This window comes from Daphnia pulex, chromosome 10 (assembly GCF_021134715.1).
Source record: "Daphnia pulex isolate KAP4 chromosome 10, ASM2113471v1".
Lineage (NCBI taxonomy): Eukaryota > Metazoa > Arthropoda > Branchiopoda > Diplostraca > Daphniidae > Daphnia > Daphnia pulex.
In genome coordinates, this window is record NC_060026.1 from 13,829,289 (window position 1) to 13,855,617 (window position 26,329).

Consider the following 26,329-nt stretch of genomic DNA (forward strand, 5'->3'; position numbering starts at 1 on the left):
TTTGTTTTTTAAAAGAACGGGCCTACACTACGTAATAGTCGTGCGCGTTGGGGGTGGATTACGGGATATCTAAATATTTACAGGGTCCCTAAAAACACCAATCCATCAACACTATAAGCGGATGAGCGCTAACTTTGTTTGTTGATATTCCAAATGATTAGTCGAAACTTAAATTATTACGATTTTAAATTATGCAATTTCATTTTTTTCTTTTTAGAGTTTCCATGGCGCCGCACCGGATGATGGAAGAATTCAGAAACGATTTCCGGGTCGACTCGAATTTCGTACGGGCCCACGGAATGAGACCGACAGTGTATATACGTATATATGCATATTCCGTCCGTCCGCCCGCCTCATAGACTACAGAAAACTCGCGTCTGTGTCTCAGTCATTGAGTCGACGCCGTCCCGACTGGGCGTCTGCTGTATCCCGAAAACAGGCGAAAAAGAGAGTGAGAGTTTTTAAAAGCTTTAAAAAAAAGAAATAATAATTTTATCCCCAGTGTGTGAGCGTGTGTGTGTTAACAGCTTTTCTGGTCAGTTCGACAGCACATCATGGCGCAGGCGTTAACGATTCAAATGTCCCGCTCGGGCAACCAACAACCGTGGGGATTTCGGCTTCAAGGCGGATTGGATTTCGCGACTCCGCTTACCGTTTTGAGGGTATGAAACTTAAAAAAAGAGAATCGAATGACACATTGGCAAATTAAATTTTTCGTCCGAAATTGGAAAAATTAAACAGGTGAATATGGGAAGTTTGTCGGAGAGCGCCGGATTGAAGGCTGGCGATGTCATTTTGAGGGTCAACGAGGTCGACGTGATGCGTTTACGTCATCAAGAAGCTCTGGACGCTATTGCCCAAGCTGGGAATCAATTCCAGCTGCATATCGGACGGTAATAAAATAATTTTGAAGTTCAAAAAACATTTTTTAAAAAAATTTTCCAGGAACCGTTTTCACGTTAGACAAATAAGTCGAGGGCGGAAATAGCTGGAATATTTTCGCTCTTAAGAGAGTGATGGTTTCCGTTTTGTTGTTTTTCCATTTCTTGTTTTTCTCCTCCAAACCCCGGCCTCAAAAATAATGAGACACCTACGCCGTACGCGAAAAGAATTGGCGCGCTATTTGAAAAACTCTGCGGGGGAACTAGAAAGAAAAAAGAAAGAAGGCGGTGCCGATTGAAATGAGGCTGCTTTTTTAAAGACTCGGCTTTTTCTCTCTCTCGGGACTCACGGTGTACTATACTCGCATGTGGATCAAATGGGTCGACTCTAAATCGGGATCAGCTGTGAGACCTGAACAGTCTGGACGGCAACGAATCTATTTCTGGGTCTTAAAAAAAAGCCATCAGTCGCGAAATAAATGTATAACACACACCGCGTGACCCACGGCGTCTAAACGCTCTGAATTAGGTTAACAGCATCTGTCGTTTCTAAATAAATATTTCACCGTCTGTGATTATCATTCATAGGGCTGGAATATGGAAGCCGCAAGTGACGCCGTTGGCCGAACCCGTTCAGGCTCCAACTGGCGAATCTTTGTTGACCAAAACATCTCTAGCTCTTCATCACGAAGTAAAATTTTTAAAATTTTTAGTCAAACAAATTGCAAATTAGAAATTTTTGAATTTTTTTTGGCGGGATTTTTGAAAACAGGAAGCTCAAAGGATCGGATCCGCTCATAATACCAAAGCGGCCCCATTCACTTCTTCGGTTAAGGTATTCCAGTAATTAATTAATTTTTACATTTGTTATTAAATCGTTTTAATTCAATTTTTCTTTAGGATGAAGCCAAGACGTTGAATCGTCAACAATTCAACTCCCCGATGGGATTGTACAGCGAGGAAAAGATTGCCGAAACTTTGACGTCGCAAGCTGAAGTCCTGTCTCAAGGAGTTCTAGGGTATTTCATCCATCTTAACTGAATTAGTAATTATGACATTTAATTCAATAATTTTGAAATATGCCAGGATCAATTTTAAGAAAAACGAAAAGATCTACGACTCCACCAATAGCGAAGTCTTGAAAATGCTTCAAGAAATGGACAAGGAGCCGCAGGATGAGCCTGATGAAGATCCGGCGGAAGTGACTCACCGTGCTGTTGCGGTTAATCCGCCGATTAAGAGCCAAGCTCCCCAGCAGCAGCCGTTTGTCGTTCACCACCCAGTCGTTCAGCAACAACAACAACAACCTAAACAACAGCCGGTTGTCATTCATCATCCCATCCACCAACAACAACCGCAACAACAACAACAACAACAATACGGTACACTAAACAGCTCCCCATTAATGAAAATGACTTGATCATCTTTTTATTTTGTTAAAAAATGTTTAACCAAATATTTCAGTACCGGTTGCAGCACCTGTGACGTCACTGGTTGGTCCAATGTCCGCCCCGGTGGCCCCAGTGTCACGTCCGGCCGGAGTCCGGTCCGTGACTGCGCCCACGGCGCCGGCCAATAAAAGTTTCAAGGGTCCTGAACCTCCGCAAGCCACGGCTGATAATCCGAGATGTGCCGAATGTGATCGGCTCATTGTGTAATTTATTTATTCATAAATTGAAAACATCAAAATTTAAAATTCGACATTTTCTGAATTATTCGCAGGGGAGTGTTTGTCCGCTTAAAGGAAAAGAATTTGCACGTCGAATGTTTCAAATGTTCAACGTGCGGCACTTCACTCAAAAACGTTGGTAAGTGTTTAATTTTCAAATTATCGACAAACTTAATTATTTTAATTTAACCCTTTTTTTTTACAGGATATTACAAACTCAATAACAAATTGTATTGCGACGTTCACGCCAAATTGGTGGCTAGTCATCAACCACCGGCTCCTGATTTGACCCCCATCACTGTCAAGCCGTAAGAAAATTATACCATTAGTTGTTTAGTTTTTTTAAAAAATGAATTGTAAATGATGACGTAAGAAACGGGTTGACATGTCACGCGTGATTTAGGGGAGCGCCAATCCCGAAGAATGCCCTAACAACTGAAGTGGCAGCCAAACAGCTGGGGGCTTCTCTGATGTCGATGGCTTCTGGACCACCTCCAGTAGGCGGCGTTCGCATCTTCCCGCCACCATCGTTCAAATAATATTATTAGATTTTATTTAAAAATGGGAAGAAGAAGAAGAAAAAAAAAGGAAAAAATTTGAAAAACGCACGTCAATCTCGGCCAATCCCGACCCACCTCTACACACCCAACGCATAACTTGATATTGCCTGCGTCCTTTATAATTTGTATAATAATAATATTAATAATATACTTTTAAATTTAACCCACTATTATTTGACTAAATTTTATATTATGGCACAAACAAACAAACACACACACAAAACCCAAAGTCATTTAAATATTAATCCAATCTTATCTTGCATTTGATTTCTTGTGATGTTTCACGTCATTATGAACTGATATGAGGAATAAAAAGAAAAATCTCAAAAGTTAGACCAACATTGCACTGTGTAAATACAGACGTCTGACACGATCAAGTCATTTGATATCTTTTGGCTATCCACACAAAAACAGTCTCAAAAGATAAACAACTTTACAAATTTGTGTAAGAAAATAAGACAGTCAATGCATCACGCACACATTTCATCGAGTGTGGTCTTTAAGTCTAGTAGTCATATCGGGATCATTTCATTTCAAACATGGCGCTCCCATATGTTTTGAAAAAGAAAAAAATGAGTAGTTGTTTTTATTTTTTAAACAAGAGTGAAAAAGATTTTTCTGCTGGAGCTGCTGGATGGAAATAGAGGATAAGAGACAGAGAGTTCCGGATCTCCGGTCGTCTTGTTTTTTCTTCCTTTTTCAAGGGCATCTCGTGAACTAAAGGAGAGAAAATTTTCAAACAAGAAATAAAATCCCAGTGAAAATACATATAAGAGGTATGTATATAGGGCTGGCCATTGCAGTATATAGCAAGGGGGGCTAAAATAGATCACTATACCCACCGTATACAAAGCTGCTTGGGCTTGGCTGGGCTGGGCTGGCTCACGTCTTTTCGCACTCGACCGCCAAAACACATTCCTCTCAGTCACGACCGACCGTCAACTTCACGATCCAAATCAAACATTCTCCATCCAACGACAAATCTATGAAATTGGCAAACTTTCTTTCACTTTTCATCGAACTGATTTCCTACTTTTGGAGAATTGAAAATCAATTTTTAAGTGCAAAAAGGAAAGTTTTATTTAGGGGATTTTCACCCAAAAACAAATGACAAACCAGTTTCGATTCCCATACAAAGGAATGTCGTCTGTCGTGAGAGCGGGATGTAGCAATCATCCATTATGTAGATAAGCTCACAACATATATTGGCCAATTTAAAATAAAAAAGAAAAAGATAAATTTGCATTTTTTTTATATATTCTCAAAACGGAACCAACAAACCACGAAATTATATTCGAAAAAAAGAAAGAAAGAAAAAGGCGATTGTGTATGCAATAACTTCCGGGTGAGGGGAGATGGCGCAGCGATCATTTTGGCGCCGTTCAGTTATTGAGTGGCTGCCGACCAGTGTGGTCGCAAGTTTTATTCGGTGTGAGAGCGTGAACGTGCTGCCCCCCTTTAAATTTCCCTGGTGTGTTTCTTAAACGGTGTGAGCTGATAATCGAGTGTTTTGTCTTAATTGAGAGAGAGAGAAAGAAAAATTTGATAACCAAAATGGCCGAGATGACGTCGATCAAAATGTCGAAATTCGACAACCAACCGTGGGGCTTCCGACTACAAGGCGGTATCGACTTCTGCGCTCCTTTGACCGTTCAAAAAGTGAGTTATGGCGTTGATCCTCCAATTTCCAAAATTTGATTTATAGTTGTTGGCTTTGAAGCCTAAAGGGGATAATCATATATCCAAAATGGCCGATGAGTGGGAGGAGGAGGAAGAGTATCGAAAAATCAGCTGTTCATTATGGAGAAAGTTTCTTTGGTTGTACTCTCAGCCTCTTTGCTTATATTTCACCTGATTATTTTTAGTATGGGAATGTTTTGCGGTTTGAGAAAAAAGAATTGTTGTACACACGTTTTTGTTTGTTGTAGTTTTGTTCAAAAAACTAAATAAGCCGGGAGGATTGCTGCTCTCCGCTATATTTACAACACAGGGTCTGTGTGTGTGTGTGTGTGTCGTTTGGCAAAAGCTTCTAAGAATCTTTTCTTCTTCTTCTTCTTCCATGTTGTTCACGTTAAATTTCCTTGGCTCTGCTTTTTTGGCTTCGGACGTCTGCGCTAAAAATAATATTCGAAAGCCCAGCAGCACCTCCTCCATTGCGTTTCCTCTTTCTATTTGGTCGTGATCTCACGATCGCCAGCTAGAGAGATCTATACCTTTATTTTCTTTCACACGATTCTCTCATATCTCTCATCTTTTTTTCTGATATCCGTTACGTAATTATTCACTACATCTTCCCGCCTTTTTTAATCAGTTGGGGAAAAAAAATGGCCGTTGATAAAAAATTGAAATCCCGCAACGACACGGTTAATGTGATTGGCTGGGGTTTTCACTTGTATCCACTTCAATAACTATCGATTTTTTTGAATTTGTGGGAGGGAAAAATCTATGACCTAATTGAATAAGAGCAACAAAAGAAGGAAGAAGATAATGGGTATATTACAAACAATGACTCACTGTGTGTGAGAGTGCTGTTACGCTCGATATATTCGATACACCAAATGACTCAGAGCAATTAAGAAAAAAACACTTAAGAATGTTTATCTTATCGAATTTACTTTTTTTTTTAAACTTTTAGGTGAATGGTGGCAGTTTGGCCGAAAAGGCTGGGCTTCGCGTTGGAGATGCGCTGATCCGAGTCAACACGACGGACATTTTCCAACTGCGTCATAAAGAGGCCCAGGATGCCGTGGCCAGGGCCGGCAATAATTTCGAACTCGTCGTCAGCAGGTCTATTTAATTTTTACATTAAAAAAAGAGAAAAACATTATTTCCTCTCTCTTTCTCCTTTCACACATCTGTTTGTTGCGGTGTTGCCCAGGCTGCACGATTTCATTAAAAAAAAAAACTTTCCGCACTGATAAAAAACGGTGGCGGCGGGATATTATTTGAGGTCGTAGGTGTGGCTTACCGTAATCACGATTTTTCCATTACGTTTCAATTTGGGTCACCAACGTATAGAGTAGTCACAATCTTCGAAATTTTTTTTCGTGATTTTTTTGGGTGAACGAAAATTAATTTCCTTTTTTTTTTCAATTTCTGGGGGTTGGGTATGCGTGTAGAAGCGCTAATTCTGGAGTCCCAGCACGCAGACAGAGGCCCGGCTCAAGTGTCTCGGGAGTTTTTCTTCCTTTTTCACGCGCCTCCTTTTAGGATTTGTCCCGCCGAGCCGAGGGAAATCTATTCCTGGGTTTATTGTGCGTGTGTGTGTGTGTGTAGGGGAAAGAAGATGAAGAAACCCCCACCTTCACCTACACACACACACGTCTGCTTGTATTTTTCTCACACCGGCTAGCAGATGGCGCTTAGTCGGGAGACATCTTTTTTCTTCTCTCTTTAATGTCTTCATGTCTTTAGCGCGTCCCTATTTTTCTAATAATAACTGGGCGAAACAATAACAATCGAAAAACACGAGATATTTAAATGAATCTCCCGTTTATGTTCAATTTTCCAGGGGTGGAGGAATGCCCAAAACGGCTGTCAAACCCAGCGATGTCATCGACAACATCCTACCGGTTCAAGCGCCACCAGCTCCAGTCCAGCAGGTTCTTTTATTTTCTCTTTCTGCCCACCCACCTTATATAGAATTAATTAGGTTTTAATTAAAAAATTATCGCCTGACAAAAATGTTGCACGATTTGTTGCATGGTCCTTTCCCACACACAGCCGTTGATTCACAAGTCGTTGAATTTAACGGCCAAACCTTTCGTCCGTTCCACCCACACGATGGCGACTTCGGTGTCGTTCATCGAGAAGAAAACGCCGAAAGAAACGGAATGCAACAATAACAACAACAATAACAACTACCTGACGTCGCCTCCTTCTCAGTCGGACACGGACTACTCGTCAATGTTCTCCTCTAACCCTTCGTCTCTGTCGTCGTCCAACAATAGTCTAAACAATAAATGTATCACGCCGGACGAAACGAGCCGGGCCAAAGAATTGATTTCTCAGCGTCTGTCGGTTATGCGCATTCATCCGGCGTCGTCGTCGTCGCCACCTGTTCGATCCGCTAACAGCTCACCTCTAGTCAACACACCTGCATCCCCGTCATCACTAACCTTTAACAAGTCCAACAATGTAAGTTTGATTTAATTTTGTTTGAGTCTTTTTTAAAAAACTATGTGGTTTCAAAAAGGAATGTTGTTAGATTAAATAGATTTTAAATATAGATGAAAGTGACCAAAATCCGTTTAGAAAAAAATGTCCTTTTTTGTTTTGTACGTGTACGCTAATGAAACCAACAAAACAAAAATGTACACACGTCATACAAACAAAATATATAGGCTGTCCCTACCGGGTATAAAAGTGCTGGCACCGGCCCGGCTTCTTACGTAGCCATCAAGGTAAAATTGTTACTAAATTGTGTGTGTGTGTTTGTATAGCCTGCATGGTGTGCTGCTTGAACGAACAAACATGATAAAAGAAAAATAGTAATAATTGAATTTTACACGTTTTAATCATTTAAAAGTGTTGTTGAAAAATTTGAATGTTTTAAAAACTAACGGCTGTAATAATGTAATTTCAAAAACAGATGTATACTGCGGTGGCGATTTGGTTTAACTCTTTTGATTTTTTGGGTGCCTTAGGAAATGTTAAAATTTTGTTTTGCTAAATTAATTTGCGAATTAAATTCCTAAATAGAAAACCGACGGCAGTGGTGTCAAGATGGTCAACCGCCAATTCAACTCTCCGATGGGACTCTACTCTGAAGAATCGATTGCTGAAACGCTTTCGTCTCAAGCCGAAGTCCTTTCCCAAGGAGTCCTGGGGTAAATTGATTCAAGTAACAATTCAAATTGATTGCCTTAAATAAATCATTTGGGTTCTAGGGTGAATTTCAAGAAGAACGATAAAACTTACGATCCTGGCAATAGCGAAGTATTCAAGATGATCCAGGAGATGGACAAAGCGCCGAAGGAACCCGAGCCAGGTATTGACATTGATCCAGCCGACGCCTCGCCGGCCCAGAAGGGCCTGGCATCTCGCACGATTCAGTCTCGCACCTTCCAGCGCATTCATCAGCAAGCCCTTCGGTCTTTAGAAAGTTCAGCGTCTTCAAATCCAACATCACCCCTCCTATCCCCCAATACTAGCATGGAAGGTAGGTTGGTCTATTCCCCCGCACTCACCCAACACCCTTCTTCCACATTTTAGAATTTATTTTAAAAATATTTAAAAAAGAAGAAAAAGGCCAATCTATTTCCAGGATTTTTTTAATCATTTCCTTCTCTCTCTCACTTGTAAATGTGTAGCATAGTCTTTTGTTTTTATATATGTCTTAAATTGACTTCAGGTAAGGTTTCTCGAGATTGGCTTTCAAAAACATTTGCACGGAGTTATATAAGAAACAACAAATTATTTGGGGGTGTAGCTGCTTCCGGTTGCGGTGCATTTGAAAGAAATAATAGTTTTTTTTTAGTTTTTTTCTTTTTGGAAATTGTGTCTGTCTTGTCTAATGTTTTCGTGTGTTGTTGCTATTTGCCATGGGGTTTTTTACTTCTTAACGGTGTGTAGGTTTTAGCGTTGTAGTGGACTACCAAAGAATGATTGATTTTTGTGTGTAAAAATTGTGCGTAACATTGTCATTATCTGTTGTTTTTGTTGTTTTATCGATTAGATCGCCATCAACATATGGCTCATTCGGCTACTCCGACCCACAAGCCAATGTCGTTCAATTCTCCCGTTTCCATGGCGGTCAACGTGAGTCTTTTTACAATTGATTTTTTTTTTGAATAAAATAACAAAATTCGATTGCGGTCGATAATTGTTTTTCGTGTTGTTTTCACCCAGAATTTCGGTGGCGGGGCTCTTTCCCCGAGTGCTCATCATCCTCCACCAGTGGGTGGCGTCCGAATTTTCCCGGTGGCACCGGCTCCAGCTCCGGCCAAGCCGCAAGTCAAGGTACTGTTTTTAGATTTTTCTATTGTTGTTGAAAAGGTTAAAAAAACAAAATTTTATTTCCGGGTGCTGTGTGTGTGTTTGCGTTTTTCTATTCCTTTTATTTGATTTTATTTTTTAAAAATTTTCTGCCATTTTTTAAATTTTCAGTTTGATGTGTTTTTAATCCTTTTGCACGGTTTTCTGATTTCTTTTGCCTTTTCTATTACCATTTTCTTCCACCTGGTGATTTCGCTTTCCTAAACACAAAAATAAAATGCCCAAAAACGAACGGTGTGTGGCACAGTTCGACGAATCGGTTGAGGAAGTCAAAGTGGAAAACACCGTCAGTTCCATGATGGGCACCGTCATTTCTTCTTCCTCTTCTTGCTTCAACAGCAGCACTGTCACCACCATTGAGGAGACTGTGGCCACTTCGACCACCAGCCTGACCTCTCACGAGGTATTCCCACGTGATAAAAATCACACGCACAACGGCTCACGAACCCTCATTATACATGCATGATAGCACTTGGATTATTACTTTTCTTCCACCTTTTCTAACCTTGTTTCACATCAAATTTGAATTATTTAAAAATTAATTTTGTCATTTCTTTTTCTAGCCGGCTGCTATTCAAGGCCCAGCTCCTCCGGCTGTCAAATCCGTCTCGTTCACTCCGGCCGCTCGTCCATCAGGTAAGACTAAACTATTTCAACATTTTAAAATCATCATCCCCCTTTATTTATTAAAAATAATAAAATGAAAAAAGCAATTAGAATCCCAGAAAAATAAAATTTGAAACTTGTGTGAGGTAAAGAATTTAGCGAAACAAACAAACCAAAAAAGAGAATCGGGACAACATATACTCCCCTCCCCTTTTTTGTGGTTGATGTTGTTGTTGTTGTTGTTGTGGTCTACCGTCTCTGTGTGTGTGTGTGTGTGTGTGTGTGGTCTTTTTTTTTATTCTTTTCTCCTACGGGTTTCTCTCTCTCTCTTCTCTCTCCTCTCTCTCTCCTTGTTCTTGCAGGAGTTGTTGATCGCTCCTTCAATGCTGCGCCCAAGCCATTCACACTTTCTCGCTAACACAAACGACATTTTACACACCACCAACCGAACCAACACACACACCAACCACGCGCTCTCTCTCTCTCTCCAATCCTCGATCATCTTAACACAATTTGGCTGATGCTGCTGCTGCTGCTACTACTTGCTTGGAACTTGTGTGTGTGTGTTTGGCTACTACTACTACTACTACTACCCTCGGCTTGCTTTATAATTATCAGTGATATATGCATGGCTTTATTATTCTTAAAAAAAATATCGAATTAATTGAATTATGTAAAGATTTATTTTAAAATCATGTCTTTGAAAAAGATAATGGCTGCGTTAAAAAAAAAGATAAATTGCTTATATTTTAAAAACTCAATAAAAATCGCCGTGCTTTCATTAAAAACCCTAAAAAATAATAATAATTCTTTCTAAAAAAATAATGCTGCTCAATGTGATTTTTCTTTTTTAATTAATTTCATTCTTTCCTCTTTTATTTTTCTCACACCTTTTATGTGTTTTTGTGTTTGTCACCTTTTTGTTTTGTGGTTTCGTTAATGTTGGGGTGCAAAAGAGCCGGCGAGTGGCAATCGGGTGGTTTGGCCACCGGTGCCGTCTGAGCCGGAAGAACCCCACCGGAATGTGGCTTTGCCTGCTGCTTTCGAACCCCCTTCACCCTTGCCAACGATGCAACAAAATCCTTTTGCCTCTCTCACTGCTACTGCTGCTACTGGGGTTGTCGATAGCGACGGAATTCCTTTTGCCCTTGACGGTTTAACTCCTTCGCCCTTTGCTGCTGCTGCTGTACCCGCTGAACTTGTTGTCGAACCACCGACACCCGTGGCAGACGTCCCTCCTCCTCTTGTCCCTACACCGGTGGTAGAAGTTCCCGTTCGTATGCCCAGTCCGATCCCGTCCACGTTGACGGGACTCAAGGCCAGTCCCATTAGTGTCTTAGGCTATGGTGGTGGTGGTGATGATGGAGGCAAGCCAACAGATTTTGGTCAAATGCTACAACAACAACAACAGCAACAACATCATCATCATCACGAACCATCCAACCCCGGTCTCGCAGGCTTTGGCTCGGCGGCAGCTGTGGCTGCATCGGCGGCGATGGCGGCCCAGGCCCAGCATCAACAACAACAAGCCCTACCACCTCAGCTACCACCTCAAATGCCCCAACAGCCACCCAAAGGTGCCGGCTCCGGGATCCAATCGGCGCCCAGACGTGGCAAAGGTGTCCTCAATCAACAAGTGGCCGCTGGAGCTCGCGTTCCCGTTTGCGCTTCTTGCAAGGCCCAAATTCGGTCAGATTTATTATTTTAATATTAACTGTAAAAAAAATGTGTAAATTTGTTTGTTATTTTATTAGAGGCAAGTTCGTGACGGCTTTGGGGCAGACGTGGTGTCCTAACCATTTCAGCTGCGCTATGCCGGATTGCAAACGTGAGCTGCACGATATTGGATTCGTCGAAGAAAAGAAGCAACTCTACTGCGAGGGATGTTTCGAGACTCACCTGGCTCCCAACTGCTCCCGCTGTTCAAAACGCGTTAAAGGCGTACGTCGAATTAAATCGAGATTTATTAAATTTTTATTGATTTTTACAATTTGATTTGATTTGATTTTTGAAAACAGGATTGTTTGAATGCCATTGGCAAGCAATTCCATCCCGAGTGCTTCTCCTGTACTTACTGCGGATCACTTTTCGGCAATAGTCACTTTTATCTTGAGGATGGCCTCCCTTACTGCGAAGCCGGTAAGTTAATTCGATTAATTTTTCATTTTAAATCATTAATTTGATTCATTTACATTTTATTTTTTTATAAAGATTGGAATGAGCTGTTTACCACCAAGTGTTACGCTTGTGGATACCCGATCGAAGCCGGTGATCGCTGGGTGGAGGCTATGAACAACAATTACCACAGCCAATGCTTCAACTGTTCGGTAATTTTAAATAATCATCAAAATGGCAAATTTCAATTTTTAAAAATTATTTTAAATGTTTTACTTTACAGGTTTGCAAGAAGAATTTGGAGGGACAGAGCTTTTTGGGCAAAAGTGGTCGACCCATGTGCAAAAGCCACGCCCGCTAAATATTCAACAATTGAAAAAACAAAACAAAAAGAAAACGATGGAATTGTTCCTTTTTGTTTGTTTTTGGATGGGACACTCGGCGGATATTCTTCTTTTTGGTAGGGAAAAGAAAGGGGGAAACAAAAATACTATATGCGATTTTATTATTTTTTAGTCAATACCACCAACAAATGGATACGTCCCATTACGATTGTGATCGGACGTTGTGTCTTTATAATCTTTCTATTATTCTATATTAAATAATAATACCCAGTTCCTTTTAAAAAAACAAATGGCGCTTCCTCCCCTAATTTTTTCTCTTTTTCTTTTCAAAAAATTATTTGGGTCGTTTCCCAAACCAAAAAAAAAAAGTTTTTATTATTTTCCCTCCCACAATTTTGTTGCCGCGTGTGTGCTGTGTAGTTTGCTATCAAAAAATTCTTTTTTTTTCCCTCCGCTTTCCCCTCTTTACAAAAATCAAATTTTTACCCACGATTTTCGATGGCTTTTTGTCGAGAGAAAGAAATTGGTGTGACACACATCTTTACGATAATTACAGTCCCACTTAGTCAGTGTAAAATCCTAGATCTAAAAAATTACATTTTTGTGTTTTTTTTTGTGTTGAAAGCAAAAGATTTCACTTTATATCGGAATGAAATTTGTTGTTTTGCTTTTGTACACCACAACAGTCGAAAATACCGAAACGAAAAAGAATAATAATTCAACTAACTGCTGTGGGCTTTTAAAACTAGACTGTCCGTGTGATTTGAGAGAACAATGGGGAAAAGAAAAATAATAATATAACAAATCAAAGTAACCAACCCGATGATCGAAATACTATATTCAATTATTTATGTTATGTTGTCCAGACGTTCAAAAAAAAAGAAAGAAAAAAGAAATATACTGCCAAGACAAAAAAGATTGTTACTTGATTGATTGACTTGATCTTTAGTGGCTTGTTATCGATGGGTGGCAGTCAACAAAAAGTTTGAATGACAAATCTTCTTTCAGCATGGCAATTATTTGTTCATTCCTTATCATCTACCTGGTTTGGAAAATCTGAAAGAATGATTGATCAATATATTTCATCACAGAAAAATGATTTACCTGTTTATTGTGATGCGCAAGGTATTTGACCCCCATGAAATGGCATTTCCAGACGATAAAAAACCAGTTGAAATTTGTGCGTTCAATCGTCTGAAGATAAAAACAACTTGAGAAATGGCAAAAATGTTAATTCAAAGTCATCAAATTCGGTTAACAAAGGAAATCTATTGACTGCCGACCGACTATTATCCTGGCGGGTCGTGATAAAGCCGTTCGCGTTATGGCCAAAAAGCATCGAAGAGGTCTTTTATAATATATACAAGTCGTTATAATAAGAGCTAGGGGAATAATAATCTGCGTAAAAAGTCTATACGGTTTAAATGAAACTCACGATCGGGGATTGAGTCTGCACGTTTTTATTGCCCTGGCGTTCGCATTCATCAAATCGACATGAAGAGGAAAAGTATAATCGCCGTGGGGGGGACCGCTGCAACAATTTCGTGACTTTGTCTACAACAACAACCGCCAGGTGAGGAAAGCCAAAACACGCCGAAACGCAGAGCCATCCGCCAGCAAGAAAATGGTTTACGTGGAAGTGAACGCGGAAGACTCGACGACCACGTTCTTCGTGGCCGAGGACAGAGGTACACATTTGCATAGATTGAGCGCGAAGGAAATTAAAACTGCCAAACAGGTGATTGAAGAGACCTTCCAACCGAGTCACTCCATTGATGGACACGCTGGCACCATTGTCAACTCTGGAGGTTATCGCATAGATTTGCAAGGTTACGTAAATAATTGCGGGACGAAATGGGCCAATGTTCAACTTCAATACGGCGTGAGGCGACCTGGATCGTCCAATATACTTTTGCCCAGGTATACTGATCCCCACTGAAGATTCGATTGATTGCTCTCATGACATTAGACTTAAGGCTCTTTTTCTCAGTTTAGAGCATCGAGTCGCTGTTTGGGTCCGAATTGTCCCTGCCACTCCCGACGAACTGAAAGGAGCCCCGTTTCGTGATGATTTTGTCAAAACGTGAATCTATACAGCACAGCACAATGAATCTGGACTCTAGTCGTCCTCAATTATTATGAGGTAATCCTTATCACCTAGTCGCAACCTTTTGGCATTCACACAAAGCACAGTCAACGATCTCCAGAATAATCAGTATTGCATTATCTTGTAAATGTTCTCGTTTGAAATTGTGAAAGGGGCAGTTCTTGTGAATACATTCTTTGCGAAACTACATTGACCTTTAACATTACTTCCAATAATCTATTTATCAACAGGCTACTCGGAATGCAACCTTTTGGTTTTACAATCTTCAAAGGTCAATAAGTTTGAGTTTCATTTCAAAGGAAATAAGAATAAGAACTTTACAGATCCTTAACCCAAGATATAATTTAATGCTATTTAGATGTCTATACCTATACTCAGAAAAACATAAATGTAAATGTACACACAAAAATTCAGAAAAGTAAGTTAAAACCCAAATACTTTCAAAATTTCCAGTTAGGGTTGGTTCTCTCTCAAGTCAATAATTTTAAAGAAGATTAACAGATTAGATTGACGAATGTGAGTACGTGATCAGTTGTTTGACAGTCGACACAAACACAAAAGCGCAGACGACCTTTAAATACGTTGCCAAACGATATTTCTTCATAAACAGGAAAGGTTTTTTCCGGTGGGGTTTTTCCAGCCCTAATTCCCACGATAATTGATTATAAATCCTATTTATAACTTATTTTCCACCCTCAAAGATATATAATTCCCTCTAGAGATGATCATTAAGGGTCGAGAAAATGTCGGTCTGGGGCAGACTTTCTGCCCTTATCAATGGCTCTATATCTTTATAAGGGCACGGTGCCATAAAGCCTTGACTTCAATAAAAAGAGAGAAAAAATATATATATCTTGTTATGCATTTACGACCTGGTTGTTGTCCTAGTGTTCAGCGCTATCATTTTTAAATGGAATTATTAGGAAACCCCTTTCTCCTTTCATTTTTGTGTTTTTGACGGTTAGATACTTGTTGCTGACCTCAATCGTTTCCCGGAAGCAATATGCTCGCAGCTGCTGATGGATATGGCGTGATGATGGATCTAGGAAATGAACGTAAAAATCTATATTATCACGTAACTGATCACACCATCGATACTCGATACAACTAGTGAGGAAGTTGATGAGCCGGAGATAAAAGTCATTCGAGCTTCAAATATTCGGTTACCAGGATACGGACATAACAAAAGACACTGAAATTATATTGACGTCGCCACCAACTGTGTGGGTTATTTGGTGTCAAAATAGATAAAGCTTTATAATCTTCGTCACACAAACACAAAAAATTAATCCAATTTTTATTTTTTACTGCGTGGTCGGTAGGGACAGGAGCTTATCTGAACGAGCGGATTGGTTCAATTTTGAGGGCGGACCGAAAATGCTCGTCATCGTGAGAATAATAAATCTATAATCTAAGGTCATTAGATTTTCATTTTATCAATTGTGTTTATGAACTTTGTTGTTGCCCAATTTTTTCCTACTGATAAATTTTTTAAACTGACGCAATATTTCATTTGTTTGACACGGGCGTGGTATTTATCCTTCCCCCCCCCCCCCTAGAGAGTTTAGTGCGTAGTTGATTGGACGAGCGGTAGATAGCGTTAAGGGAGTTGCCAGAAACCGTTTTCTACGTCGGCTGCTTTTCTGCTTCCTGAATTTCACACACAGTTTATTGGCAGCCAGCCCAGAGTTGTGTGCCACTCACCCGACGTTTTCCCTGTGTATATGAACCCGATTACCTGAGCAACTCAAGTCATTCCCGTTTGCAGCGTGAAACAGTCAACATTACCCTCTCTCAGCTCTACCCTGGGAATCGTTTTTATTGCTCTTTATACACTTGTATTTCGAAAGGAACAGCTGTGAAATGTGCGGTAAGTTTACTCGTTTTATTTTCCCCCTTTTTCGATTTTTATCTCTTGTCAAATGCTCTCCATGTTGTGGGGCCTGTCTCTCACGTCAGCCTTTCGAGTCGATTCAGGTCGACAATCTTATAGATGTATATCAACCAGCTGTTTATTGCATTTGGCTGTGCATGTGAGTGTGGGGTTCGACGTCATTGCAATGAAACATTTGGCAGATAGTTGATTAACACAACTGTTTTTCCCGGCATCCTAGCTAACTGAAATATTATTCGCTTTTAATTCTAAACCTCACATCCTATTCCGGTTGTCTTGGGTATTTTTCTCACACAATTCTTATTTATTTATGGCCCATTAATTTTACAGTTATGAAGAAAGCTTTAACAAGAAATAACGTAGTAAAGAATGTGACGAGAAAGAAAATAAAAATCAATAATCTGATCGCATCCTCAGATAACGTAAGATCGCTCGACTAGAAAAATGCTTGAGAAATGTGTGTTTACACTTTCGTTACATTTCCTCGCTCACTATTGAGACATTCGTCAACAAGTTCCAGGAATTGTTTTTTGGCAAGGTCCGTTATTATTATTATTATTGTTTTTATGGCGTGATTGCCTTTTTTGGCACGACCAGGAAAGTAAAGAGAAAGAGACCCTTTTTCCTCGATCGAAAAAATTGCATTCGCCTTGAAATAAAAAGTCGTTGCAGAACAGTACTATTCGAAAAAGAACTGGTTACGAATTGTTTTTTTTTCTTTTAGAAAGGGGTGCAAAAATATTGACTTTCTCTGTCCTTAATTCCACCATATTCTTTTAACTCATCAAGATAGAAATAACTTGTGTAAAAAGAGAGAGGCTTTCGTTATGATGGATGATGTGTGTTTTTATTTTTTTAATTTCTGTGTCTACGTGTGAGTGTCTCTTAACTGTCCACAGTGCAACCCGTTGAGATCTCTAATGACCCAGATCAAATGCCGAATTGAAGAGGGAAAGTTGGTCCACCTTTCACCTTCGCCTAAAAAGCCTTGCCCTGTAGGGTTGTTTGTTCCTTATTATTATTTAAAAAGAAAACATTTCATTTCCTTTTTTTTATTTTCGCGGTCGACGATGGGCAGCACATGTTACGATTTCCCTTTTGGGCTTAAATCATATGTTAATTAGCGCCTATACACACTTTCTCGTACAAATAAAAATGGAATGTCAAATAATAATTCTGAATTTGTCATGTTTTTCCCCGGCCAGGAATCTTTGCTTATCTGAATTACCTGACGCCCAAGACCCGGCGTGAAATCATCGAGACTCTTATCAAAGGTCTTCAACGACTCGAATATCGCGGATATGATTCGGCTGGTAAGAGAGACCACTTCCTGTGCCCTACTATCCTCGTTGAATTTTAAACCTTTCTCTCCTCAATACCACACATGAATCAAATGACTCACACACTCCTTTCTAAAATTAATTTTACTAATAATATGAAATTGAATTTTTTCCAGGAATTGGTGTCGACACCGCAGACTCTACTGGGATGAACTTGATTAAAAAGCGCGGCAAAGTCAAGGCCCTGGAAGACGAGATTGCCTCGAGTAAGTATTGGCATTGCCTTTTTTTTTAAACTTGTTTCGATTTCGTGGAAATATTTCAATGCGTTACTTTCTATTTTATTCTCGTTCGCCTTTTACCTTGCGAACAATAGTGGAAGATCAACTGGATTTCGATCACGTTCACGAGACCCACTGCGGCATTTCTCACACCCGTTGGGCCACTCACGGAGTCCCTAACGAGGTCAACTCTCATCCCCATCGTTCGGACGAGAGCAACGAGTTCATTGTCGTCCACAACGGTACTCTTGTCAATTTCGTACTTTTCAATGTTTCATGCCAAATATTAACAACGTTTGTAAACATAACAGGAATCATCACCAACTACAAGGACATCAAGAAGTTTTTGGAGAACAAGGGAAACAAGTTTGAGTCGGAGACCGACACTGAAATCATTGCCAAGCTCATCAAGCACATCTACTCTCAACATCCGACTTATTCCTTCAGGGAGTTGGTGGAGCAAGTCATTCAGCAACTCGTAAGTGATTTTAATTGAATTTCTTTTTCAAATTTAAAACGTAATTAACATTTTTTCGTTAATTTTTAATGACGAAACAGGAAGGTGCCTTCTCTCTGTGTTTCAAGAGCGTTCATTTCCCAGGCGAATGCGTTGCCACCCGACGTGGAAGCCCCTTGTTGGTCGGTATCAAGTCCAAGTCTCGACTGGCCACCGATCACATTCCCGTCCTGTACAGCAAAGGTAAGCCGAGACCCTTTTTTTTTATTCTTAAAAAAAAAAAAGAACCGTGTTTCGACTGTTCGTTTTTATTTGGCGCCCGATCGTAAAAAGGAAAAGACCCCGAATTATTTTTAACGTATACTATAACCATGTGGTGTGGTTGGCATGGTGTGCGGTTTGATTCACAATGGAATGCTGCAAAAAGCCATTCAATAATTTGTGTTTCCCAACAATCATCACGGAAATTATTTTTATTTATTTTTACCACGACGACGATGACGACGACGACATGATTATTAAGATTGCATATTATTTTACTAATCAACGAATATTGTCTCCCAAAATTTGTGGTGGAATCCAAACAAAACAACTACACGTACAAACACAGATGCACGGATTGACCTGAAAATTTTCGCAGGTACTTACGACTATTAGTTTTGAAAAAAACAAAACAAAAACTACTAGACTTGTTTTTTTCATTCTTGTATATACTAGACTTCTTTCTTTTACATTAACAAATCTGTCCTTGTTTGATTTTTACTAATAACATACTCTCTCTCTCCTAATCTTTTGGGCTATAACCTTTTAAATATTTTCGGTATCGTAGAAAAAGCTTAAATAGTCTAGACTTGAAAGTTCTTTTCCTAAATTCTAGACTGCTTTCGCTTTCACCTGGGCAACGCTTTCACTTATATATTTCCAAGTAATCGGGTTTTGGCTAATGGAGAATAGAAACCTGTCACTTTGGGCTGGAAACGAATACTGTTTGACTTGACCTTTTACGGGGGAATTGGTTTTTGAATAACATTTTGACTTAAAAATAATTCCAAAGTTTTTGTCTGTTATTTCCACACTGGCTAATAATGATTTGCTCGTTTCTTTTTTAATTATTGATAGTCATGTGCTCACCATCTTTATTTCATTTTTGTGTGTTTTTTGTCCGTTTTTTCTCTATTTTTTTGCTGCCTGACGCCATTGATCCATCGATATCCGTACCACCACACACAAACCCCCTTTTTTTTTGTTTTGCATCCATCCCGATTCCTTTTCTTTCTTTCACCTGCATCCGATACACAACCCGGAATGTCTTCTTTTTCTTTCTCTTTCGCTCCTTCCATTTCTTAACTCTCAACCTCCATCTTGTGCTTGATCAGAGATCGAAAGCAAACATGTTGTTCCAGGTACATTTTATTTTATTTTTCTGTTTTTAGTTTTCACTTTAGTGTGTGTTTATTTCACTTAGTTTTTTAAAAATATTTTCCAATTGGCACTATTTAGTTAGTTGATTGTATCACTCGTACGCGGTTTATCGGGAAACATTTTCAATATTTTTTTCGTTTTGCCTTTTCTCTCCTCGAGGCCTTTTGTTACACTTTTATTACTTTGTCTTCCCGATTTGGAATACAATTGGCAATGGGTTTTCCTTTAAAAAAAGAAAGAAAAAGATTCTCGTAAATGGAAATGGATGGGAAACTAATCTTTATTCGGTTGGAAAATTAGATCATCGCCCCGTTGGATTCGAAATGCCTTGCTTGCCGCGTGTCGACTCGACCGCCGAGTTCCACACTAGCAACGAGAACGAGGAAGTTGAATACTTTTTCGCTTCAGATGCTTCGGCCATCATCGAACACACCAACCGCGTCATCTTCCTCGAGGTGAAACAACTTTTTTTCTTTCTGCCCCAACGAGTTCCGGAAGAAAGAAACTAACGCGCATCTTTTGTTATGGATCGATAGGATGATGATGTGGCCGCAGTCAAGGATGGTGTTCTCAGTCTGCATCGCCTCAAGAGGCTGTTGGAGGATTCACACGCTCGTGAGATCACCACCCTCAAGATGGAGATCCAGCAGATCATGAAAGGTTCGTTATATCTTTATTGATCCGACTATCATTGATCGATTTTCTAATTGGACATTGTCTTTTACAGGAAATTACAGCTCTTTCATGCAGAAGGAGATTTTCGAACAGCCGGAATCGGTTGTCAACACTATGCGTGGTCGCGTTAACTTTGAAAATGGAACCGTCATTTTGGGTGGCATCACGGTAAAAAACCTATTTGATTATTATCTGAGCATGATTTTTAATTATTTGGTAATTGGGGACTGAATAGGATTACATCCCCGAAATTCGTCGCTGCCGACGCTTGTTGTTGATTGGCTGCGGCACCAGCTACCACAGCGCCATTGCCACTCGCCAATTGCTGGAGGAGCTGACGGAATTGCCCGTTATGGTTGACCTGGCCTCAGACTTCCTGGATCGCAATACCCCCATTTTCCGTGACGACGTCTGCTTCTTTATTTCGCAATCGGGTAAGCAATTATCCGTGCAGCAGCAGACTTATCGACCATAAACACACTGAACTCGATTGCCTGTAATGACTCTTTGTCTGCTGGAAAACAAATTTAGGTGAGACGGCCGACACTTTGTTGGCTCTTCGCTACTGCAAGGCCCGTGGCGCTCTGATTCTCGGCGTGACCAACACGGTGGGCTCTTCCATTTGCCGCGAGTCGCATTGCGGTGTCCACATCAACGCCGGCCCCGAGATCGGCGTGGCTTCCACTAAAGCCTACACGTCCCAGTTTATTTCTCTGGTCATGTTCGCTTTGATGATGTGCGAGGACCGCATTTCCGTTCAGCCGCGACGAGCTGAGGTAAATAAACAAAACGAAACAAAACGAACTACTAAACTATGCGTGAAACGGGTATTTAGAAAGTTAACGGTATATTTTGTCCTTGGCAGATTATTCAAGGTTTGAAGCATTTGGCTGATCAAATCAAGGAAGTGCTCGCCAATGACGACAAGGTGCTCGAATTGGCCAAAGCCATCTATCAAAACAAGTCCATGTTGGTCATGGGTCGAGGCTGGAACTACGCAACCTGTTTGGAAGGTGCTCTGGTAAGCATTTGCAAAAAATCTAGTTGAAAGAATTTCAAGGTTTTAACTTTTCGTTTCCTTTTACAGAAAATCAAAGAGTTGACGTACATGCACAGCGAAGGTCTTTTGGCTGGTGAATTGAAACATGGACCGTTAGCTCTCGTTGATAAGACGATGCCATTGATCATGATCGCCACCCGCGATCCCGTCTACGTCGTAAGTTGAAATTGTTTGAAACAACGGCCGTCATTTTGATAAATTTCTTTTGACTTTCAAAAATCTAGAAATGCATTAACGCCCTTCAGCAAGTGACAGCCCGCGAGGGTCGCCCCATAATCGTCTGTGAGAAGGGAGATTTGGAGACGCAGAAATACGCCTCGCAATTCGTCGAAGTGCCGCACACTGTCGACTGCCTCCAAGGAATCCTGACGGTGATTCCCATGCAGTTGCTCTCTTACCACATCGCCGTCCTCCGCGGCTGCAATGTCGACTGTCCCCGCAACTTGGCCAAGTCGGTCACTGTCGAATAAATAAAGAAAGGTGAGAGAGAGATGAGGGTGTCGTCGACAAGTCCCTTTTTGGGCTCTTGGACGTTCCTTCGTGATCCTGTTTTGCTCAGAAGCGCCTCTTTTTATTCCCTACTTTCTCCCACATACAAATTTCTTCCACGTTTTTGCATTTCCTCCCGTTAGCTTTACTTGCCCTCAATTTTTTAATTCTTTCATTTTCGTACATTTTCTATCGAGTGACATTTTATTAAGGTTCAAAAATCGGAATAGCTAAATTTCTAGCGGGAATTTGACACAAAAAATATCGAAAGCTATAATAGTATATTTCGGCAGCGAATATTCTTCCAAAAAAAAAAACGTTTCGAGCATTTAATTTCTGTAAATATTTCACACATTTTTTTTACAAAATATTTTTGGACGGACCGAGTGGGATTGTGTTGAAAGAAAGATCCAACTGGGGACGGAATTTCGAGACATATTTTTAAATTGGTCGATTTTATAAAAGAGAGACTGTTTTTAATTCATTTGTATTTTTCTCCCTTTTTTATAAAAATGTCCCTTCATTCCGTCGAGAGTGATGATGTATCCCCACCCCCAATTCGTACTTCATCCCTTTAAATGACAAAAAAAGGAAAAGCACTCGGTCTTGTGCTGCAGTTTCGTCCATTTTATCATTTCTTTGAATATTGTGCTATTTTGCATTCCTCTTTCTTCCTTCGATTTTTTGATATCATAGTTTTTCTCCCCAATATTTGACGGTGGGTTGTTTTCGTAATACAACGGTTATATGGTCAATCAGTCGAGTGAATTCTAAAAAGTTGTTTTTAGATTTGTAAACAAGGAGCCGTTGTTTATTGCAACAGAAATCAAAGTCGACGAGGGAGGTTTACAAATTGGAAACTGAAACAAGATGAAGAAGTCTACATGAGCCAAGAGAAAAATTCATGCCTTCCTGTGGATCAAATTAAGTCAAAAAAAACAAAAATAGTCAGTGGAGAAAAAAAAAGACAACGGCGGCAGTGCCTATTTCTTCTTTTTCAATTCGACAAAATTCAACGACGCTCACGTAGGCGACGCTCACGGCTGCGGTCTTCTCGGCGGTCAGCAGTTCGTCGGAGGAACTCGTCAACCGATCTCTCGTACTAATAAAAACGAACAAACCCACAAAGTTTAGAATAATAAAAAAATCGGGTCGATTTAAAAAGAAAAAACCTACCGAACGGTGACTTTCACCACGAGACGACCTCGATGGAAGAGGTGGTGGTGGTGGAGGAGGATACTCTGGTAATGGCGGCCCATCGTAATAACGGGCCGGAGCCAGCGGCTCAAATGGCGGCTGTAACAGAAAACGGTCATTTATTCACGTGATTGTAAAAACAAAATTTCAAAAGAAAAAGTTCCTACCGGCGGTGGATATGGTATCGGTCCTAGAGAGGAATACTCTCGCATGAACTCGGCGTATGCCTGAAAATTTTAAATCAAAAATCAAGTTTTAATGATTAGATTCATTCATTTGGTCGGAAGGAAATGCGAAAAATTGTACGGCGGTGTAAGCTCGCTCGCGGTGCATGGCATAAGGGTTGACTCCCGGCGACCTCTCCCGACGGTTGTCTTTGAAGTCACGATATCCTACGTGTGACAAATTCAATGGGGCGAGATGTAGATTTTTAAAAAAAAAACAAATAAAAACGGACAATCAAAAGTGAAGTAGATTCAAATGAAAGAATGAAGAATCGAGTCGACTACCTCGACCTCTCTTTTGTAGGTTCCTGTTGTTGTTGCGGTGGTAGTCATCATCGTTGGATTGACGTCGTCGCAGGTTGCCTCTGTTTTTAAAAAAGGTGTGTTTAACACGAGTCACAATAGGCTAATTAGCACCGGGAGTCAGAGAGAACCACAGACAACACTTAGTAGCGAGACCGTCTTTACCGGTCGCTTACGAGTCTTCATTTTTTAAACAAATTTTTTTATAATTTTTTTTTGTTTTAAAAGAAGAAGAATGGAACTTCATGCAACCAACGTTCTTTTTTCCTGCCAAACTCATTTTTCCCAAACTTTCACTTTTCCGCTTTTTTGGGGAGTTCTTAAAATCGATACGAAACGGGACGTTAAGTCATATAAGGAATCGACGTGGGGGTCCACGTCCATCGTAGATGGAACTGGACAACACTTTTGACTGTGACACGCACGCACTTTCTACATTTTTTAAGGGAGCACACAGCAAATTCTTTTTAGGAACCAACTTCGGTCACTTCGGAATTTCTTTGGGGGGGTTTGGTCACGAGACTCGGAAACCTTGGCCGCTCCATAGCACGAGCCATCGACAAAAAGTTCGAGAGGCACACATTTTTTTTTACACTAAACGTCCGCATGGAAGAATGGAGTCTCTTTTGGTTGATTTGAGCTGTGTACCTCCCCATGTCGTGACTGTCGTTGATGCCAGAACGGCCCGAACCGAATCCACCACGGTTTCGGTTTCTGTCGCGGAATCCACGCCGGCCTCCTCCTTGTTGCTGTTGTTGTTGATGCTGTTGTTGTTGTTGTTGCTGCTGCTGCAGCTGTAACGGTGCCATCGGGCCACGAGGACGGACCCCACCGTTGGCCACTTGAACGCGACGGGCAGAATCCTTTGAGCGTCGCAAAACAGTCGACCATTCCACGTCTGAATCTTCGGCAAAAAGACGACACAATTCCTCGCCTACGTGATTCTCCACTTCCTGGGGAAATGACCAAAGAGACAATTTCAATTGATGTTGTTCTATAATCAAATACAATGTCGCTCATTGAGTGCGCATTTTTAAGAAAATAAAACCTGTCCATCACGACCGATTTTCACCGGTTTGCCTTCGTTCCATGGATTGTAAAGATGCATCACTCGGGTGAATGACAAGTCTTTCCTATTGAAAAAACAGAACATTGTTGGTTTGTAAACCGACTCTTAAATTCAGGGTGAGCTTTACTTGGATATCCAGTCAATCCGGAAAACACCGCCCAACGCTCTGGAAGAGAGTCCCGGAGGGAGTATCCATTGAACTGGGCTGGCATCTCTTCGGGACTCGATTGAAAGCCGAGCGAATCCGCAAAATTTGCCACTCTCCTTGACGGAGAAAACGAGCAAGACATTGCGACACTGACGGAAAGCCTGGTTTAGTTTGGCTTCGTTTTGCGGAGGCGTCGACCAAACACCTTTTAAGGGGGAAAATGACGTAAAATAAAGTAATTCTTGTAAATGTTAACGAAGTAAGAAGATAACTCTTGAACGCCGACAACCTTTGGATTTGGCCAGAGAGATATTTTCGGGGTTGTTGCTTTTCATAAGGAAAAATCGCGCGTCGCGGAAGAGATAGTTTAGTTTTGTCGAATAATCTGGTGATAAAACTGACGTTAATACCCAAATGAAAGAATGAGATCAAACAGACAAGGCTTACCATATTTCTTTGATTTCCCTTCTCCGTCTGACTTAGGACGCTTTGGTGATGAACCTGTAAAGCACCAATGAACATTCATTTAGTTGGACTGTTGTGAAACGATAGAAATTGACAAACTTTTCTCGTCGATAGAACTTTTGAGTTGTTTGCGCTTCCTCTTGTGGCCTCGCCCCTCTTCATCGCCATCTTCTTTTTCTGCAAAACACATAATCACTTAAAAATTGAAATAATTAATTGATAAATGAGCATTAAGTACCAGAACCAGAATGAGAAGATGAAGATTCTGATGACAAAGGAGGACTGTGTTGGTTTGATACCCTGGAAGAAGAACTAACTTCACTTCTAGTGTCCATTTCATCATCTCCCACATGATCTTCATTCTAAAAGCAACCAATTGGATGATGTTTAAGAAATAACTTCTATGAAGTTGCATTTATTCTTACTTCTGTTATGTCTAAGCGTTCTTCTCCCACAACTGTATCTTCAGGTTGTGCTGTAAGAGTTATTTCAACTCCTTCTCTATTTTCCCATGACAAAGAAGAATTATCCTGGGGAATTTTCTTGGACATGGAGTCATCGACAGACTGAGCTTTCATTAGTTCAGCCTCTTCGCTTGAAGTGAGGCTAATATCCTCTGATACTTGATCACTCTGGACTTGGAGGACTTCCAAATTTTCCTAAGTGAATAAAGAACAAGTTTTAAGAGCTGACCATAGCTGACTGAGTTCAATCTTACCTTTAAGGACTTGCATTTCTTATCTTTCGCCATTTGAGCAGGAATGTCTGAAAGGGAAATGGCAATCTATAGTATTCTCTGCATGGAAACACGAAAAGCTTATCAACGACAGTGGCTTACCTTCATCCGGTAGGGAGTCAAGTCTAAGGCTCATTTCAAATCGAGATTTTTTTATAACTTGTTCATTTTTTCAATAACTGAAACAACAAAATAGTTACACCAAAATTGAGTTGATGGTTGTTTTATACCAATGGCTGGAAGAATGTCAAATTCCAAATAGGAATAGCCAAAACAGCCGTGAGACTTTACAAAGACAACCTATAAATTGGAACAAGCTGCGAATAGAGCCATCTGCCAGTCAAATGTGA

At 40.4% G+C, this 26,329-nt stretch overlaps 4 protein-coding genes and 2 long non-coding RNA genes across 23 annotated transcripts; 3 read left to right on the plus strand and 3 right to left on the minus strand.

The window, feature by feature from the left end:
- The first annotated feature begins 270 nt into the window (after window positions 1-270).
- Window positions 271-3,443, plus strand: LOC124203754 (PDZ and LIM domain protein Zasp-like). Of its 2 annotated transcripts, none has more exons than XM_046600581.1 (11): window positions 271-451; window positions 541-662; window positions 742-893; window positions 1,470-1,572; window positions 1,654-1,716; window positions 1,782-1,900; window positions 1,968-2,263; window positions 2,346-2,535; window positions 2,604-2,689; window positions 2,756-2,858; window positions 2,954-3,443. In XM_046600581.1, the coding sequence occupies exons 1-11, from the start codon at window positions 328-330 to the stop codon at window positions 3,087-3,089; spliced, it is 1,494 nt and encodes a 497-aa protein (XP_046456537.1). In that variant the 5' UTR covers window positions 271-327; the 3' UTR covers window positions 3,090-3,443. The 2 variants fall into 2 exon arrangements, with proteins under 2 accessions (XP_046456537.1, XP_046456538.1); XM_046600582.1 differs by having other exon boundaries at window positions 371-451; window positions 528-662.
- Window positions 2,899-4,235, minus strand: LOC124203759. Its single transcript, XR_006878606.1, has 2 exons — window positions 3,953-4,235; window positions 2,899-3,827 (listed from the first exon to the last, which is right to left on the minus strand). It is a non-coding gene; the product is annotated as an uncharacterized LOC124203759 (long non-coding RNA).
- Window positions 4,236-4,482: 247 nt separating this feature from the next.
- On the plus strand, window positions 4,483-12,493 carry LOC124203750 (PDZ and LIM domain protein Zasp-like). Of its 14 annotated transcripts, none has more exons than XM_046600561.1 (15): window positions 4,483-4,769; window positions 5,746-5,897; window positions 6,622-6,712; window positions 6,834-7,247; window positions 7,812-7,939; window positions 8,000-8,271; window positions 8,788-8,870; window positions 8,961-9,071; window positions 9,355-9,510; window positions 9,671-9,743; window positions 10,670-11,402; window positions 11,468-11,654; window positions 11,732-11,852; window positions 11,925-12,040; window positions 12,112-12,493. In XM_046600561.1, the coding sequence occupies exons 1-15, from the start codon at window positions 4,665-4,667 to the stop codon at window positions 12,187-12,189; spliced, it is 2,820 nt and encodes a 939-aa protein (XP_046456517.1). In that variant the 5' UTR covers window positions 4,483-4,664; the 3' UTR covers window positions 12,190-12,493. The 14 variants fall into 14 exon arrangements, with proteins under 14 accessions (XP_046456517.1, XP_046456519.1, XP_046456521.1 ...); XM_046600563.1 differs by having other exon boundaries at window positions 8,000-8,100; XM_046600565.1 differs by lacking the exon at window positions 6,834-7,247 and adding an exon at window positions 7,454-7,513.
- On the minus strand, window positions 12,297-15,253 carry LOC124203757. Its single transcript, XR_006878604.1, has 2 exons — window positions 13,277-15,253; window positions 12,297-13,214 (listed from the first exon to the last, which is right to left on the minus strand). It is a non-coding gene; the product is annotated as an uncharacterized LOC124203757 (long non-coding RNA).
- A 686-nt stretch (window positions 15,254-15,939) lies between these two features.
- On the plus strand, window positions 15,940-22,592 carry LOC124203761 (glutamine--fructose-6-phosphate aminotransferase [isomerizing] 2-like). Of its 4 annotated transcripts, XM_046600589.1 has the most exons (16): window positions 15,944-16,149; window positions 17,379-17,486; window positions 17,630-17,719; window positions 17,830-17,976; window positions 18,046-18,212; window positions 18,293-18,434; window positions 18,802-18,831; window positions 19,568-19,594; window positions 19,914-20,068; window positions 20,150-20,273; window positions 20,341-20,456; window positions 20,524-20,722; window positions 20,820-21,064; window positions 21,154-21,309; window positions 21,376-21,504; window positions 21,573-22,592. In XM_046600589.1, exons 1-16 carry the CDS (start codon window positions 16,143-16,145, stop codon window positions 21,816-21,818), a joined length of 2,088 nt encoding a protein of 695 aa, XP_046456545.1. In that variant the 5' UTR covers window positions 15,944-16,142; the 3' UTR covers window positions 21,819-22,592. The 4 variants fall into 4 exon arrangements, with proteins under 4 accessions (XP_046456547.1, XP_046456546.1, XP_046456545.1 ...); XM_046600591.1 differs by lacking the exon at window positions 18,802-18,831 and having other exon boundaries at window positions 15,940-16,149; XM_046600590.1 differs by lacking the exon at window positions 19,568-19,594 and having other exon boundaries at window positions 15,943-16,149.
- On the minus strand, window positions 22,346-26,305 carry LOC124203763 (YTH domain-containing protein 1-like). Its single transcript, XM_046600593.1, has 15 exons — window positions 26,082-26,305; window positions 25,962-26,008; window positions 25,669-25,902; window positions 25,482-25,605; window positions 25,343-25,420; window positions 25,226-25,279; window positions 25,068-25,163; window positions 24,758-24,983; window positions 24,610-24,694; window positions 24,210-24,514; window positions 23,544-23,623; window positions 23,341-23,426; window positions 23,202-23,261; window positions 23,014-23,133; window positions 22,346-22,939 (listed from the first exon to the last, which is right to left on the minus strand). Exons 1-15 carry the CDS (start codon window positions 26,113-26,115, stop codon window positions 22,850-22,852), a joined length of 1,719 nt encoding a protein of 572 aa, XP_046456549.1. The 5' UTR covers window positions 26,116-26,305; the 3' UTR covers window positions 22,346-22,849.
- Window positions 26,306-26,329: the final 24 nt, after the last annotated feature.